This window comes from Priapulus caudatus, unplaced genomic scaffold (genome assembly GCF_000485595.1).
Source record: "Priapulus caudatus unplaced genomic scaffold, Priapulus_caudatus-5.0.1 Scaffold706, whole genome shotgun sequence".
Taxonomy (NCBI): Eukaryota; Metazoa; Priapulida; class Priapulimorpha; order Priapulimorphida; family Priapulidae; genus Priapulus; species Priapulus caudatus.
The window spans coordinates 72,444-91,759 of NW_014577767.1; the positions used below are offsets into that span (position 1 = coordinate 72,444).

At 42.4% G+C, this 19,316-nt stretch overlaps 2 protein-coding genes across 3 annotated transcripts; both read right to left on the reverse strand.

The window, feature by feature from the left end:
• Nucleotides 1–1,613: 1,613 nt before the first annotated feature.
• On the reverse strand, nucleotides 1,614–7,254 carry LOC106812959 (centriole, cilia and spindle-associated protein-like). The gene is made up of 3 exons (XM_014816982.1): nucleotides 6,104–7,254; nucleotides 5,418–5,611; nucleotides 1,614–3,707 (listed from the first exon to the last, which is right to left on the reverse strand). Exons 1-3 carry the CDS (start codon nucleotides 6,726–6,728, stop codon nucleotides 3,501–3,503), a joined length of 1,026 nt encoding a protein of 341 aa, XP_014672468.1. The 5' UTR covers nucleotides 6,729–7,254; the 3' UTR covers nucleotides 1,614–3,500.
• Nucleotides 7,255–11,881: 4,627 nt separating this feature from the next.
• On the reverse strand, nucleotides 11,882–17,912 carry LOC106812955 (alpha-aspartyl dipeptidase-like; the record flags this gene model as incomplete). Of its 2 annotated transcripts, XM_014816976.1 has the most annotated exon segments (6): nucleotides 11,882–12,257; nucleotides 13,242–13,384; nucleotides 13,636–13,809; nucleotides 16,010–16,089; nucleotides 17,265–17,339; nucleotides 17,825–17,912. In XM_014816976.1, coding segments are annotated over 6 exon segments (627 nt in total), but the record flags the coding sequence as incomplete, so codon positions are not given.
• Between the last annotated feature and the right edge of the window lie 1,404 nt (nucleotides 17,913–19,316).

A 19,316-nucleotide genomic window follows, 5' to 3' on the forward strand; every position in this document is an offset into this window, starting at 1 on the left:
TCAGAAACGTACAGGCTCTGTTACGTATTGCTAATGTCGATGATGGTAAAACACAAACGTATGACTTCTTAGCTACCTATAGAATAAGTCACGGAAAAGCACAACTAGGATAATGCAGCAAAAACGGGTAGACCACAAAAAGTTTCACTTTTTTCTCGGCAAATCACTTCAGCGTTTCCGTACTCAATGCCGGCAGATATCAGGATCAAAATCATAAATATTATAGACATATCCGACTGAAAAGCCGCTGGTGTCCTTCTAGGCAAGGAATAATTTATTATTTATTCTATCGCGTTACATACATTGTAACCCGGTTCGTGGAAAATTGCCACAAAAGTGCGAACATCATGCAGTGCCACTATTTGGCCACGTCCGAATGCTAACTGACCACTAAAACGAATGTCAAAATGCCTTTTTGAACAACACATTTGCAAGTGTCTCTATATTAGCACCTGCTTATTGTGAGGCCTTGTACATCGTAACCAACTAAAAAATAAAAAAATATTAACACTACTCGAATACTCTGTGGTCCTGCTCATTTATTGCAAACTTACAGTCACGATTGCTACACATAGATGCGTGCACACACTTGCGCGTAAAGGACGTCAAAAGAACGAACGAGCAACTTCGACTCAATTGACACACAGGCCTCTCTGTCTATCCAGGTGAGAATACGATTACATATCTCGAGTTTATATCTCAAAATCATGAACCTACACAGTGATACTTACTCATAAGTATTGCCAACTATGCTACGACCCATCTCTACTCATTATACATACAAAGCTATATGTACGATAATGCTGGTAAAAATCCACTACGTGTGATGCAATAAACGTGTATAAAAATTAGTGTATTTCGCTCTTACTCAACGTGCAGACTTTACAATGCTTAACAGGTAAAAATGATAATAAAATTGGCAGGCGAGCCTGCTAAAACTATCAACTAAACTCACACGCTCATGCACATTGGTAAAATTACGCATAGACATCCACTCACGACCTCAATCAAGTCTCCCCACGCGACTCCATCAATCATAACTTAAAATCCACACACTTAGCAGCTGGAGTGGAAGGCATTTCAGGTGTGTGTGCATGTGTGTGAGCCCCCCCCCCCCAACACACACCCCCACCTACTCATTCATCATGATTAATTATGACGATTGCACATGCAAGGGTATGGCACGAGCCAAAATCAATTAAGAAATACGCTTTTACGCTACTGTACCCTCTATGCCCCAGCACCAGTGAACATGAGATTCGGCGCTGTACAGCCGTGCGGGTGAGGTCAGCTATTGGTGATGTGGGGCCGACGATTGATGCCCGTTAATATTTAAAAACCGCCGATTATAAATGCATTGCCGACTAACACTCGAGTCACTAATCACCCATCGCATGACAGCCCGCCCTGCTGCCTAGTATATCCTACAGAGAGACACAAACACAGACACAGAGACAAAGAAAGAGAGAGAGAGTGAGAAAGAGAGAGAGAGAGTGAGAGAGAGAAAGAGAGAGAGAGAGAGAGAAAGAGAGAGAGACGGAGAGAGAGGGGGACACACAGAAAGAGAAGAGAGAGATGAGAGAGAGGGGAGGGAGGGGAGGGAGGGAGGAGGGAGGGAGAGGCAGAGAGACAATTTCATGAATAAATGTACAAAATGTATAGTAAAAATCTGGTTTCAGAATTCGCTGCTAGTGTGTGAAGACGAAACCCACGAACGTGCGCAGTATCTACAAACTACCGGGGGAGGTGATAAAAAATGGAAAAACAACGTGTTTCACGCATACGTTCACACAACACACGTATGTACGAGTTCATAGAACGCATGTACGTTAATGTACACGCAGCGTGCGCGCGAGTACCTACGGACATACATCGTGTAAAACCTAGTTCCACGAGAAAACGTGTTAACTCTTAGTAAAAAGGTAAAAAGACCTACTCTACCATACACGCTCATTGGTTGGTTTATGCCCTAAAGGCCCTATATGAGCTTATTAAGGGCTCGATCAAAAATCATATCTAAATTTCCTACAGTTTGCACACAATTGTACCTGTGTCACATGTCATTTTCATCAAGTGTACGCTGGAAGTCTCGATTCGACCATTTTCACCCTGAGTAGCACAAGTCGATGGCCAATGCGAATGACTCAAACCTGAATAAATAGCTTTCTATAACTACCACTAGCTCAAGCTAGCTACCCTAATGCGTTTAAATGCTATATCGCGTATGTACAGATACGGTTTCCAACTGGCCGCTGCGTTAAAGTTGCTCATCGACACAGACGTGGTGACCTGTTTGGCTTCATACATCACTGGCTCAATAAGAAATCTATACAAGCATATGCGCCTCGTATTCAAACTACAGTTGTTCGCAACATGATGGTGGAACGACCGGTACTCCTTGAAACTGAGCTTTCAATGTTGCAAACCGAGGTTTAAAACTGGTTACAACTAGACCCTGACCTATATAACATCGTAATTTCACCCACGATTTTATGGTATTAAAGACACATCGACTCATGTTGCACGATATACAGACTACGAATTTCACACAGCACAATGTGAAAGCATGGCATCCGGGAACGTTTGCATGTCATCCGAGTATACGAGTAACGCTTCACGTTTGTGAATACATATATTAATTGTCATTGTTACTTCACCAGTCGATAAAGAGAGATGATTGTGAATTGTAGTGTGTTCAGCTGCTACTATGCCATCGCCTTGTAATCTAGATTGTGCATTTAATTGACAGATTAAATAGTTTTTAAATAATTCATCACTAGCTACTTTGCTACTTGCCAATTCTATTAACATATGCAAATTACTACCTAACAATGTTAGTTTCAATATCTCAGGACACAATGTTCCTAGTATACAGTGAACCCCTTCTCACCTCGCCTCATGTATTTGCCATCATATGTATGCCTCATACCTTTCAATGTTATGCCCATGCACACCCTATATGCAATTTTGTAAATTTTGTCCACGTGACGACACACAGACTTTTATACCCTCGAGTAAGATTGATGTCAGTAGGATAAAGTCCTACTCTACTTCAAAAATTACCAGCATTTCCTGCATATGTTAAAATTCGTGTAAAAATGCGGGATTTTGTTCAAATACCCTCGGTAGAGTGAGATAATTGTGGTGTACATGCACAAAGTTCATATGATATATAATCAGTACGTAATCACATGACGTATGCCTCACGTTTACTAACAACCCAACACGTGAAAAAGCGCGTAGCTTTGCTAGCTGAAGCGTCTTACTGAAACCAAACTATCCGCAGTCATGGCAGCCCTACATGTCACGAATGGAGCCAAATGGAAATGAAACCAAAATGGAGCTGAAACGACGTCGAGCAAGAAAAGCGAGCTCAGGTCGACGATTATTTTCTGCCGCGGTACGAAAAAACGGACGGCGCCGTCATTGGATCGGTTCGGGATTAGTCAAGTCGGTTATTCCGGCAGGTGTTAGCGGCTGCTGCCTTCGTCCTACCCTCGTCATCTCCACGTGTGTCCGTTATAGGCTGAGAATCGGCTCTGGTACTCGCTCTGCCGCCGAATCGGCTGCCAGATGGAGCTGAGGTTCTCGTTCCACGCGGCACCATGACGCCGCCGGTCGTCGACGGCGCTTGCCGACCTGGGTCGCGTGCCCTCCTGCCGCTGCGATGCCCGCCGCTTCTGTGCCCGCAGTGCCGCCTTGTGGATCTGCAGTGAGACTCGAGCATTGAGCTAACGACACACCGAAGACGATTTTCATCTCTCGCCACAGTAATTAGAAACAATGGAATATATAGGAATATGTCATATCAACATTATATAAATATATATATATATTCATATATATATATATATGTCAGCGATAAACCCAAATGCTAACCACAAATATATATGACATTAAATATCATAGAACGGTTCAATTTTGCTATCTTTGCTGATCTTAGTCGTTGTAGGCATGGAGTACATATAAAGCAGGCTTGTAAAATGCAAATATCATTATTTATATCACTGCCATTCGACTTTATAATCAACGACATCAAGTGCATCAGAATAATTAATTCTCGCCATGTCTCCTAAATCCACCAGTTCAGATTTTCGTCAATCGTTGCAGTGGTCGGCAACATTTTGAAATTACCATCTATCATGTTCCCTCCACCTACGACTCTAACACACGCAGAGTCATATAAATCCACGACATCTGCAAGCTCGATGACAACAATGCTGATTGAAAAGTTGTCGATCGATGTAAAGAGCTGCGAAGACCGTCTAGTGGCTTTAGAAGACATGACAAGAAGTAGACATTCCAGTGCACTCGACATTCATAGTTATAAAAACACAACAAAGTTATTATTAACATTATATGCATTATACACAAACACAATAACACGTTGGTTACTACTGCAATAACTGCATGCATAAAATCGACAAGATCGGTGATGAGATACAAGTTCATTTAAAATTAATTATAACTATAATACCATTTGCGTTTAGCGTTCGTGAGAGTATCTAAATGACCCAGCTCATACCTAAAGGGGTCGAAATTAGATTTTTATTATGGTATCCATTCGGGATACCAGGTATTGAAATCTGGTATCCCCCCCAAAGATCTGGTATCCCATTTTTTGGATAGTAATTTCAACAATGTTGGTATCCAAAATCTTTAAATTTATATGCAATAATAGCATTTGAAAATTATTAATATGTAATTATTATATAAAAACATGAAAACAGATTTACAGATATGCACAGACAAGTACACTGCAGACGTATTGTCTAGACGCTTTGTCTGGTTCGCTTGATACAATGTATACGCATCACATTTATGATCAGATTACGCGCACTTGCTCTATAACGCACTGCCGTATAAAGTTGATAACTCAACAACCACTATCCCGATTTTGACGATTTTTTTTTTTACTATCCTGACGGGATACCAAGCATTGAAATCTGGTATCCAACAAAAGAATCTACTATCCCGCGGATATCGGGATACCGCTAATTTCGACCCCTGACCTAGTATATATCTAACATCTAGAGTACACCAGGCTATAATGAAAATATTGTTTGTTTGGCCTCACCCCACCGACCCGCCAAAAAAGGGCCGACTCAAAATTTTTTATTGATCTTTCCCATTTTTGCTTACAAATTGTATCACTGTACGTATAAATCTGTAGGCAATACATTATATGTACCAAGCAAAACAAACATTCAACACGAAAGATATCTCCCCACAAGCACACCCGAGCATGTAGACACCATGCTGAATTTGTAAAAAGACCCCCCTCAAAAAAAAGAAGCCTACCTAGATCTACCCAAACTTTTCAGCCTGGGTCAGGAGAGGGCAAACAAAGATTTTTTTAATTGTGGCCCCACCTAATGCTACATGATCATTATGCCATGCAGAACCGTAACACTTACATCTTTGGTGTCGGCGTAGACGTTGTAGGTTTTCTGGTCTCCCGTCACGGACGCCTGTTCGCCCGATGCGGCGTAGGGCAGGAAGAGCGGCGTCTGGGGCGTGTGAGGGCATTTCCTCTCATGAACGGCACTGCGGGGTCGTGACACAGACCTTACGCTCCTGGTTCGCTCGCGCGGGGCACTGCTCGGCCGCACTACGACAGTGAAAAAAACGTCAAATGTACAGTTGAAGGTGGCAGTTTCACTCTGCCTTTCTAATAGGGACGGTTTGTGTACTTCATGAGGCAAGCATCGGGAAATAACTATCAGATATACTGGGGATATAACTAACTCGAGATTGACCCCCTAGTCCAAGACTGGTAACTTAAAAGCGGGACTGGGTCATTTTTATGGACACTTTAACTTACTATAGGTTATGTGCTAGAAATCCAAATTTTCAAAATCAGGGCTGGCTGGATTTTCAGATTTCCATTACTGATAAGGACTGCAATTGTTCAAGCCATAATAGAGCCAAGGTACGTAAGGCGCCGAGATAGTCTGAATTAGAGTTGTTGAGTCGTACACTGGTATCTGTTTATATGAACACTTAAAATTAAATTACACTTTAAATTTTCTGCATTTCATTTTTAGTGCACCAATTTCGTTAAACCTCATTATATCATTTAGTAAATTGTTTTTACAGTAACCTCTGTGCATGGATCTGGGTTGGCAACACTCGTCTCCGTTCTCATAATCCAGTCTCCTCACGACCTCGCGTCCTCTCCTGCACCTGAGGTCGTCGTCGTCGTCTTTATTGTCATCAACGTCGTCATCTGCATCTCTGATATGCCAGCGTTCGGGCGTCTGCACCGCCACCTCGCGCGTAGGCGGATCACGCTCCCTCGCCACGCCGTCGTACGTCCGTGTCGCCTGGTCGCGCCGCGCCGGCGAGCCTCTGCCGCCGTGCTTCGACGTCTGTGTCGCATGGCTCTGCCACCGCGCGAGCTCCTCCGTCGCCATGGCGACGCGGGGCTTTGCTGCCATGGCGACGCGGGGCTTCGCCGCCATTCCCGGGTCGCTCGCGACCGACGGCGGCTTGTACCAGGCTTTGAGCGGGCCGTTGCTGGGAGCGACGTTCGCAAACTGCTCGCTGTCACCGCTCGACGAGTTGCTGTGCGCGAGCTCCGTGTATTCCCATGGCAACGGCACGTGCTGGTGCTCCAGACGCCGGCGCTCAGCGCGGTAACGCATGAGCGTCTTGTACGCGTCATAGACGGAGTCCGGCAGTGGGTAGCGGTACTTCTTGCAGTACTCAGTCTTCCTGTGAACCATCACTGACGATCTTGTGCGAATAACAGCGACTGAAAACCTTCAAAGAGGCCAGGGTGGCGGTCGGCTCTCTACTCAACAAATGCCAGTCAAAGTCAGGTACATATTCTTATTCTTACTCTTAGTAATACTAATAGTAATAGTATTGCTTCCATTCATTCACGGAACGTCATTTTAATTTTTAGCAGATCCACACACTATTATGTGTCCACTACGCCATGGTGTACTTGGCGAGTAAAATAAGTTTCATTGCGATACCGGATACGCCTCCTGCGATAAATCCTAGGCGCTCTCACGAATCATACAATTACAACACATAACTGCAGAGCAATTGACTGTTTGTTTGGGGGTAAACAGGAAAACTTAATCAGCGAAGCCAAACTAATTAGGCCGTTGCAACGCAATTTATACGGCATGTTGTGCAGGACAAATCCAATAGTAAATATAAATCGCAGTTTCAATGATATACCATCACAAAATATATAAATAGACTTGTTTTAAACGCTGCGCTGCAAAAATATTTCTTTGTTTATGCCTATCACTTGTTTATAGATGGCAGGATAATTTCGATGTGATGACGTTTTATCGGTAACAATTGAACGCGTGGTACACAAGAAGCTTATTTTTTAATAAAAATTTATTGGTTAAAATAAATCAAACAATATGATTTAATATGTATGTGGATAACAAGATAATATTTTTTTGATGTACAGAGTCACTCATGTGGTGTCACGGGGGCCATGTGTGCGACAAATGTTGCGCGAATGAAGCCCGTTGTGTGTGCGTGCGTGCTCGTGTACGTGTGTGCGTTCGTGCGCGTGTCTGTCTCTGTGTGTTCCGTACACTGTACAGTACTTCGTAACGGTGACAAATTCCTGATCATCCAGCACTCTCGTGGAATGAAGGGTGCAGTTAGAAAGAATACCGTTATATATCACGAGTGCATCATTATATCAGAATTTGAAATAGGGTATTTGCGACTTGTGAATCTAGAATTTGTGAGTAAAAATAAGAAGAACCTGTATATCCCAAAATAAATTAAACTAAAGCTATCGTTTGATAATAATTATTGAATTTAGTTGTTATATAGTGCGTCGTATTAAGTCCCTGAGGCTGTTGTAAATGTAGAATTAAAACTCTTAATATTAAGGTATATATTATAAGAGGTATATATATATATATAAATAAGAGGTATATATATAAGAGGTGTATATTAAGGTATATATTAAGGTATATATTAATTTTGATTAAGATCAAATATCACTTTAAGATACAATAAAGTTATGTATATATATGTGAGTATATAGACAGGCATATGTACGAGCGCGTGTGTGTAAAACATAATAAGCTATATCATATGCATGGGAACAAAAGCAGATTCCCCTTAGAGGAATCGAATCGGACGTTCCCGTGTGACCAGTGCCTCTGTAGGAATTAAAGCTTGATCAACCATGAAACACAACGACGAAATGCTAAGGTGCCCATGCAGTGTCACTTTACCCAATTTCCCTGTGTCATGGTGTGGTATCTTTATGAAGCTAGATCTCTATGCACCCCATGACATTATGACATTAAGGAAGAGGAGATACTTAGGCCTAGTACAGGGGCCGGGGTTATACCCGGTGTAAGGTACCCGTGGGGCACAACATTTAGCGCGATTAGTTTGCACATGAAGACTGAAAGCCTGGAGAAGTTGAACAATGAGGAAAAGAAAAGGAGGGAGAGGAGGATCAGGAAGAGGAGTGGTAGCAGATGATAACGATGACGATGAATCATGAATGATGATGATAGTGACGAAGGGAACATGGAGAATGTGGAAGAGCAACTAGATGAAAGGGTGACAGATGTACAGGAGGAATAGATTTATATATATAATATATATATATATACATCTACTATATAATAGTGTAATAGTGTATACTATATGGAGTAGAAAGAGCCGAAGTGTCGTTTTCTCCAGTATCTCGCTGGCCGAAACCGGTGGCCGACGTATGTCTCACGCGAATCGAGCTGGGGCGCCGCATTCTGGCAACGTCCGAATACATTCCGCTTGAACGTTTAGTAACAGCAGATTTTATCGATGTAAAGTGACTTTTGAGGCAACTTTTTGATAAGTTAAATGTGGGCACACGAAGAAACTGTCGGCATTCATCGGAAACGGCGCCGGACGCAAAATTTTAAGATCGCACAAATCCGCAATGCGACACAGCACGTCCAGGCAAGCACGCAAAGGCCATTGCGGCGCGTGTATAAACAACCAAGCACTGCGGCGCACAGCTGTGAGGAAAATTAAGAGAAACCACCCAACGAGAGACGCTGGCAGTGTGATGTGTGTGTGTGTGTGTGTGTGTGTGTGTGTGCGCGCGCGTGCGTTGTGTGGCGTGTGCGTGTATGTGTGTGCGCGGCCCAGTGTGCTGTGAAATGTGGTAGTGAGTGTGGCGTGGGTGCGGCATGCACGTATGTTGTGAATAAGGGTGTGTGCGTGCGTGGGCGGCGCGTGTGTGCAAACATTTGACAACGGGGAGGTGTAACGCGTGCCCAGCGTTTACGGCCGCGCTCCCAATGCCTGACCCATTTTAGACGCGCGTTCGATTGTCTAAGAGGGCAGCACACATACCACGACTGTATATAGCATAACCTTTTGAAACTGTGTTAAACTATAATGTGTTTCTCACGGGTTTTTAATGATAATATAGGCTATAGCTAAATGTAGATTAAAGGTATAATAATAAAGATTTAATGTAGGTGGAAGGCCTTCTAACCTAGCATAGAAAAGAGCACTAAACCGCTACGCACGAACGCACGCGACAGCACACGCGGCACGCGCGGCAGCACCGACGGCACGACACCAAAGACATTGCGGCTGCGGTGTATAAACGGCCAATCACTGCCGCGTAGCAGCTGTGAGGCGCAAATTTAAGACAAAGCCCAACGAGAGACGGCTGCAGTTCGTATGTGTGTGTATGTGTATGTGTATGTGTGTGTGCGTGCGTGTGCGTGTGCGTGTGTGTATGTAGTATGTATGCGTGTGTGTGGCGTGTGCATGTGCGTGTGCGTGTACATTGGTTTGCGCGCGCGTGGTGTGTGTAAATTGGTATGTGTGTAACGTGGTGGCGGCGTGTGATTGTGCTGCGCCATGCCGCGGTTGTGTGGTGTGAATGCGCGCTGTGTTTGCGTGCGGTGCGCGCGTGTGCAAATATTTGAGGCACGGAAGGTGTCATGCCGCCGCGCGTCGCACTGATTTCAAGAAATATATCTTCCAAAACTAGTTCAATGCATTTTGCTTTCTTTTTTTTTTTTAAGAATTTGACTTATTATTGATGCTTTTCCTAACCAGAATGATATTTTCAAAAATACTATCTAAAATAAGTGAAATTGTACTAAATGAAATCAACCCATTTCCTTTTTTGAAAATTGTATATAATTTTAAGGTAAATTTCAAGGATTTAATATATATTTAGATAAACAATTTAAAAAAAAATATGTGATATATGACTTGCCGAGTTCTAAATATCAGTGATTTTTGCGTTTAGCTGAAATACATGCCTCAGCTAAAAAGTGAGAGATAAAGTGGTTAAACGGGTCCATCCTCCAATGCAGATCGCCAACCCTAAACCATCTGGGAACAGGTAAATAGCTAGTATATATAGTTATATATATATGACATATATATATATATATTATATGTATATATATATATATACAGTAATATATAGCTATATAATATAATCAAACTACTGCGTATTTATAACATATCGCTGCGCAAAATGGACTGAAGAGATACCTTAAATTATGCAGAATAAAGATCAAACACATATCTGTAGGACGAGCAGCACCGACATCAGGCTGGAGTTTTAGGCTGGTCAAATCTCAGCAATGACGGCGCCTAGACTTGCTATGCCAGGCAACTGCACTCACCTCTCTCTAACACTCAGATGAAACATCAGGGACAAAAAACAAACGCATGGCAGATGAACGCTGAGCAGCATTTGCAAAATGTATTCTGTATAATTATAAGATAAGTAATTAACGTTCATAATTACAATATTTATGATTATCACTGCATAAATTATACACACTACTTAAAGGAAACCTCTGTTGTTTGATGCCACTTTGCGAAAAAGATTCAGTGGCGCATGGCAATTGCTGACATTAAATAGGTATATTACAATTTCAATTGCCAGTCAGACCACAATTTGGTCATGTGCACGACTAAAACATACATCGCACTGTATTGTGGTAATCTGTTAGAAATTTTTCCAAAAGAACGGTTTGAACTCATAGCAACATATTAGCATTCATCACTGTTATGCACGCGCAAGTAGCTAAGCATGATATGATATGAATATATTGTGAACGTAGTAAAAAGCAGAGGTATATGATTAATGACTCAAGAAGCTAATGCATACCTAAGAGTGTACAACGGAACAAACGGGAAAATAGGTGCTATTTCACGACAATCATTATTTACTTTGGCCATGGCGAGTGCTATATAATTTCATGGTATTGCATTAAGCAGAATTCTTTGGCTCTCTAGAAACAGAGACACAACCGCTGTCAATAACGATAACTCCTAGCGGAGATATCGGCTCCTAAACCTCCCCTCCACATGCCAAACGCACGGTCCCCCCCCCCCTGCGAATCCACTTCTGTCCGCATCCTTCACGGCGCTATAGCATTTCGGGCTTCGATTTCCGTCAGCCGCTTGGAGCAGCTGATACATGTGATGTCACATGGCCAAATTTGTGTAGCTCTTACTAGCTGCGTTGTAGAAGAGCTTTAATTAAAAAACATGCCGCTCACATCATGACGGGCATAGCCGTGCTAGGAAAGATAATGGGAGAGTAAGCGGCATATGGTCGATGCCACCCGAAAAAAGTCACGCTCCACCTGCACCTTAGCACCCAGAAAAGTCATTCATTAAAAATTATGGCGGAAAACCGAAAACTCTCACTGAAGCAACACATTAGCCGCGTGAAGGATGGCGGACCGAAGTGGATCGAGGCGGCGTTTGCATGTGGAGGGAGGTTTAGGAGGCCATATCTCCGCCTAGAGTATCGTATTGACAAGCGTTGATCCTTGTTTTTAGAGCGCAAAGAATATCTGGCTTAAAATGGCAATACATGAAATTATTATAAGACCTCGCAGGCAAAGTAGAATAATGTTGTCGTGAAATAGCACTATTTTCCCGTTTTTCCGTTGTACACTCTAGGTATTATTAGCTCTTGTTAATATACAGTTGCACCTTCCAATCATAAAACTTTATAGAATTGAGAGAAGAATAATCAAGAGCCTAACCATAATATATCGTGACATCTACGATTAATAGACATACACACATTTCAATTGCCAAATTAAATGAAATTACAAGAACAGTAATCAACAGTATTAACTCCCAACGTGTTGTCAGTTGATGCCTGTAAAAGCATGTCAACTATTCGGTCGTATTACCATGGATGCTGTAGTTAAAGACCTGCAGTCAGTAGGAAGCTAAGGTCATCTCCTGGTGAATACTCAGCCGGCAGCTCACCTCTGAAATAGCAACAAGATACCCGACGGTCAAGATTGACCACATGTAAAGTTACACCCACATACTAGTACACCATTGCTGCTAATGTGCAAAAAAGTTTTCACACTTTCAAAAAATCTTGTCAACCCTGTAAAATACAAAGCAGTTTCAATGTACCATCATTATCAACATGCACGATTTTCTTCTTGCTATTCACACCAGTAAAATATAAAGTGGTATACATATACCATCTTAGCTAAATATACAAGATGGTTTTAAAGCCTTTATTACGAGATTTTTGCGCAGAAACACCCAATCTGAAAAAATATCGCAAACTATAATAATAGTCTCACCTCACAGCGGATATCACTAATTACACCAACATTAAAAACACTAAGATATTATACAGTTATAGCATAGAAAAATAAATTTGACCCCATCCTACCAGCTCCGCATATTATCGTGTCGCGAGATCGAAATACAAATGGCGCCTTCAAAACAAGTGCATCTGATTAAAAACAAAGGGACATTTGATTCTGTGTAGTAAAAATTATTGACTTGCCATGTGCAGTGAAGCGCAGCAGCGAGGTGCTTTTGTGAGCGAGTTTGTTGTGACTATCACAAATCAATCAATCATAGAAGCAGTAAGACGTGTACTTTGGAGTTTGGAGAAAAAGAGAAGCTAGTATGAACCTCTGTGTCTACACTCGGACTAAAATTTCTGCGGTGCGATTATTTGCATTACTGCACCCTCGTAGATGTCTCGCGCTACCGAGAGATGGGGCAGCGGTAATCAAAAACAGAACGCAAAATTGTAATCGTGCATGTTTTGGTGAATACGGAGGTTCTAAGACATCTTATTGTTACTTTAGACAATTGCTGTTACTCAAGCAATAACGGTAGGTATCATGAACGTAGGTAAAACACTGGAAAATGCTCGTAATTATTACTTTAACCTTTCTGTTCAAACCAGCCAACAGAGAACTGGTGTAAATCCACATGCTTACTTTCTAAAAAGACGTGCAGACAGACCACCCAAGAGGGTGGTCTTGTTGCCCTCCACCCACAGAATTGACCCCTCCCTCAGCGCCAGCACAGGTCTGCAATGTGCTTCCTCATGGTACTCCATTATCCTCTTTTCACGTGTCTCCTGCAAGATGACACATATCCTGATCAGCAGAGAAAACTGTGCAAGCATCCGATTCGAAATACATGCCATCTCCAAAGTACCTTCGCTCTCCAAAATCACTCGCTTCCGATCACTCGTCACTTTCTCTGCACTGTTTATGACCATCTACTATTTTATTCCTCCTCCTACTTCTTCCCCCAACAAAAACACTGATCGGCATTCCCGCGGCGTGTCTCGCACGCCGCTGGGGGGAGACTTCGGCCGGTACTCACGCCCATGTGCTTGCTGCTCGGATCGGAGTCGATGTAGTGCGGGTTGATGTTGAACGGGATGAGGGCCAGTGCTTCGAACGTCGGTGGGCAGGTGATTGGCATGTCGTTGGTCGTGTTGATTGTCGCCGTAGCGACGTTCGTGCCGGCGCTCGAGCCGATGTAGGGAATGCTGTGCTGCAAGACGCGAGAGTTCGTCAACAACGAGACGCGAACAGCGCACGCAGTCAGACCTGCGCAAGCATCGACACTCTACAGAGCAGGGGCGAAAGTGTAAAAAGAGCAGTTGTGGGGAAACAAAATTAGTCTTAAAATTAGTAGTTAACTTTTTTTCTTAGACCACTGGCAAATATTTCATTGTGAAGTTATGACAATGAAAAATCCTACAGAGTTTTCTCAACACTTTATAAAACAAAATATTGCTAACATTCTGCGAGAACATTTAGACTATCAGTTAGACGTTTAGACTTGTTTTTGCCAACTGGTTTTAGAGACCTATCTATGAACGACACTTCTTCTGTTTTCTATGAGCAGCTAGTATATGATAACAAGAGCCGCAGAGCGACTGGGCTCATCTGAGGTCTGTTGCTACGGTTATAAACTCAAAATTTCAGTCGTGCGTAGTGACACCTTTGTTAGACGCAGATATGCAGATACGCAGTTGCGTACACATAATTTCAGCAAACATTTTTTTTATTGCAGAGAGAGAGAGCGAGAGAGAGGGGGGCTGGAGAGAGAGAGAAAGCGGGCGAGAGGAGAGAGAGAGAGAGAGTCAGTCAGACTAAATTGTTTATAAACAAATAACACCCACGCGGCGCGCTACTGTATCAGTTACGTCATCGATTGAAATGTACATTCCGATTTCGCCGCGCGGCGTCCAAACTTTCGACGAGGATGGCAGAGGTAAGGCAGACGCACGTATAACGTACAGATTTCTTCAATGTCGGGGAGGATCAACACATTTCGACTGACAGTCAACCATCAGGCTCTGCAGCGTCCACAAGCCTGCATGCTCCACCATATCCCGACATTGCACACTACTGTAACGTTGACGCAGAGAGCCATGCCAAGGACAGTACAAAACTGGCAAATTTTCATTGGTAGGTTTGACGATTCATTTCTGCAATTACTTATCTCAAGATTGGTTAAACTGAAGTTAAGAAAGTAATTATTTCTGCACTTTTGAGCGCAATATACATTTGACCTATCCTGCCGGGACATTATTCTCACTCTGTTCCGATAGATGGCATGCATACTGACTAGGTGCAGGGAATAGATAATCCGAACTAGTTGCTACCTTCGTTTAACCCATGCTGTGATACTATCAGCCACCCACCTGCGAGGTAGGCCTATTTATAGTTGGCCTTAATCAAAAACAGACGTTTGCGTAAGTGCTATTGACATTGTATTCCCAACGTACAGAATCTCATATAGAGAATGAAGTTCATATATGATTTAAGGCGCGTAAACGTTGTTCAAGTAAGTTTTGCATGCAGAATTTCACTGTGAAATTTAAGTCTTCCACGATCACACAAGTACCACCAAACACAGTTCAGTCATTTGTTAACAGTCAACAAATCCATGTTTTACCCTCCTCTTGAGGGTCAAAAGGTTATCAAACACTTACTCTTCGCACGTCATCGGAAAGTAGATTTCATGGTCCTTTCAATAAAGTGATAAAAACGGTAGGTCAGCGCTCAAACAAAAAAGTTTTTCACTCTGTCCATTAGGCCATGTCCTCAGAAAATGTCGGATATCTGACCTTTCCCCCACTGCTCTTTGACCTGTGACCTCCAATTTCGCACTGGTGATGGGTTTCCTGCCCATCACACTATACACCGAATATTAAGAGCATAGGTCGAGCAGATTTGTGCCGCAATTCCGTATTTCCTCCTATATATAAGGGGGAAATATTCCTCCTCTATTAACACATCTTGACCTTTGACCCTTGACCCCCAAATTGGTCATCCCGAGTCCTTTTCACGACCCCCCCCCACCCCACGTCCCAAATATCATGACCGTACGTCGAGCGGTTAAGATTTGTGCCCAACTGTTGACGGACACACAGACGCACAGACAAACGGATGCTCATGCGATTCGACAAGCTGCATCTGACTTCGTCAGATGAGCTAAAAACAGCTCTATAGAACAGACAGCTTTCTATAAGAGAAGGCTTTGATGTTTCATTAAAGTTGTGTCTTGATGTTCCCTTTTGGAAAGAGCACTTGGCTTTAATGGCCCTTATATACAGATTGAACTGTATACTGTTTCAGACATGATCGGTAGCACTGCTAGTGGTAATGCTGGGAGTATTATACACAGCACTTGTGTCTATCAGGTTACTTAAGTTCACTGGGTTATATCGGCCCTATAATACCTTCAACACTTGGGTTCTTATTGGCTCTACAAGCTTCTCATCATACAGTGTCTTCAACAGTCGAAACGTATTGCCTCCACCTGAAACACAATAGATTACCTTATAAAACTAATGCGCAACACACATCAAAGAATCTAGAAATACATTAGCATTTGGTGACAATAATCTACTAGTGCTTTATTCTACAATGAACTCATATATAAAACAGTTATACGTGTTAAAGTTCTGGATACCTGGATGCAAATTCACTTGTATTGCTAATCAATTTAAGCCTGGCGCACACGCAAGCTATGCTACGGTTTTAGTCACCAGATTTTATCGCAGGAAATAATCCGTGTATCCCGCACACGCTACGCCGTGTGCGCTGGTTACCGATCAACATCGGGATAAATGTTGCGAAATCGATCATGTGACTTTGGCATTGGCATTGTTAAGAGCATCAACGATAGCATTTAACACATGTGACCTCTTATTGCGGTCTTTGTATTCAGATGATGTTGTGTCATAGAGACATTTATGCTGCGACCACAGGGTTTCTTATACATAAGAGGCACAGTTGCACACCGCCGTTGTCAAATTTAACATCGCTGTTGTGAAAATGTTCCTGTATTTACCCGCTGTTGTCAAAATAGTGTCATTTTATTTTCAGGGTACCTCAAATGCAGTCTAAGACATTCAAATTTTTACAATTTTGCTGGGGGAGACCCCACAGAACCCCCCCCCCCCAGCGAGAGGGGGAGTTCACCCTCTCCCTCTCTACCCCCGCGTCTGCCTGCAGCGACCGCCTGCGTGCCTACGGCATGCCATTGAAACCATCATGCGTGTTTTTTCCCAAACTGGCCATTACCTCCTTTGTCTAATTAACCCTGGACCACATATCAACAAGTAATGCTTCCTTTTCGTCATCTCCCCAAAAATGCGCAGCTTCCATAGACGCTGCTATTTTGTCGATCATGTGATTTTTGCTCGATGCTGATTGGCCCATGTAACCAGGGTTTTCCGTTTAACACCGCAGATGCTACGGTCCGATGTTATCCGTCCGATTTTTATCGGTAGATATCAAACCAGTTTGATATGCTCCGATCAGTAGCGGGAAAAATCGCAGGGTCAAAAATGCAGGATAATGAGACAGCACATGCTCCGAATTCACCCTGCGATAAGGATTGGAAAAAGTCGTAGTAGAAAACTTATAAAGTGTGCGCCAGGCTTTACAGTTTTATCTTTATTCTCTATAAATCCCTTCATTGTAATCTACCTATGAAAATGGCTTCTGCCTGCTCCACTGCCTCCACTGGGCTACTGCATTCATGCACACTTTGTACTTCATAACCTATAATTAACAATAATAATAATTCTGTTTCACTATGTATATATAACCAATAATGTACAATAAATGTCCAATTATGCACATATACACACTGTGACGTCTCCTGCTGCCACCTATGGTGACGTCACATCCAGAATTCACATGAAGATTTCCCGAAGGGAGATAGAAAATTTCGATAGTAAGTTAATATCTTGGATTTAACACAAGATAAATATGAATACATATATACACAGTTGTATATTATTATTACAGATAAATTTGAAATAATGCAATTGATCAATAAATTATAAGCCGAATTCTCGAACAAGGCACTACTGAATTGGAAATGTGATTGTTAGTAAACAAAAAAATCCAACTTGCATTTCAAGCATTCATCACTAATCTCATTTTATGTGAAATATGTTAAATATGAATAACAGTTTCATAGCATTTATCAGCACTGATGCCAATATTGCTCACAGCAACATCTCAGGTCTGAGTAAACTTACCAAGCTCTGCGAACCTCTTACGAGCTATATCTGTATACCAATCACGATCCGTGAGAGCATATGGCACAAACACCACCTTCTTAACATTACTGAAATATGATAAATAAAATTAGCTATAATAGTAATAAATTCATACATAATTGGGACATTGGACATGGTATTAAGTTAAGAAATGGCTCTCACTCTCTACGTCCCTAGTACTACAGGTACACCACCGATTTTCCAGACACCGATGGTCCGGAACCTCTTTTAGTCCAGATAAAATTCACCGGGTGGCCACCACATTGTTTTGCTCAAATTTTACCCTAGCTATGGCGTCTAAGGCATGAGCAAGTGGTAGTGGTGGTTTACATTAATTTACATTTAATATTTGTTTACATTTCTAGCAGTGCATGGTTCTTTAGAGATGATGGGAGGTATTTAGTTGCTCAGAGGTGGCAGAGAGAGAGAGCAAAATGCATGAGCTGCTAATGCGGCCCGTACGCCGCTATTGGCACGAAAAAAAACTTACCGTTCCCTTCTACATGGCTTTACCTTGCTACTGATATGTGTATACATTCACTTCAATCGTTATTTACTTCTTAAAAGATTGTTTTTCAGAAACCCCGCTTCATTAACTTTAGTAAATTACGTTAGCCATTTACAAACAATCAGACCAATCACAGCGAGTCTATCAGGCCTCCTGCAGCGCCACAGATACAAGCGAGAACCAGGGGCTATTGTAAGACTCGCTGTGATTGGTCTGATTGTTTGTAAATGGCCGACGTAATTTACTAAAGTTAATGAAGCGGGGTTTCTGAAAAACAATCTTTTAAGAAGTAAATAACGATTGAAGTGAATGTATGTACACATATCAGTAGCAAGGTAAAGCCATGTAGAAGAGAACGGTAGGTTTTTTTTCGCGCCAATAGCGGCGTACAGGCCGCATTCGCAGCGCATGCATTTTGCATGCGATCTCACGAAATTTCAATGAACCCCGTTCTGTCCCAATATAACCCTCACCAAAATATAAAAAAGGTTATATGGGACAGAATTATTTGGTCTAGGTGTGACCAAGCTTGGGTAAAGCCAGGTATAGCCCGACCAGGCTGTGCGACGGATTGTCTATACAGCCTGACACCCTTCCATACAAAAAACCTATCACCTCTGCAGATCTAGATGAAAGTCGCTGTAACCCCGTAAGTACCCAGCGCATCGTAGCGCACTGATGGTTACAAGAAGGTGGACGTATACTGATTTATTTGGTATATCTCATGTGTAGTGTTCTTTGGCGATACTTGGCAAATAAGGCAACTACGTGTTTAGCTGCAGCCAAGGTTTGAAACGGTATTCTAACCCTAGCAATACCGTTTCTTGGAGCTAAAAGTACAAGTGCCTGTGCTTAGACCCATTTAGCTAAGTAATAGTAATACTACTTACTACTACTATAGCTCTAGTACTATAGCCTGCGGATCGCTGCCGCAGGGCTATAGCACATTCTGCCATAGATGTA

Bases quoted from the DNA above. Each gene is read 5' to 3' on its own strand.
- LOC106812959 (XM_014816982.1), bottom strand. From the start codon at position 6,728: ATGGTTCACAGGAAGACTGAGTACTGCAAGAAGTACCGCTACCCACTG. The intron at 5,612-6,103 runs GTTACTGTAAAA...TCACTGTCGTAG, and splicing joins ACCCAGATCCATGCACAGAG to TGCGGCCGAGCAGTGCCCCG. The intron at 3,708-5,417 runs GTAAGTGTTACG...GTCTCACTGCAG, and splicing joins TCTACGCCGACACCAAAGAT to ATCCACAAGGCGGCACTGCG.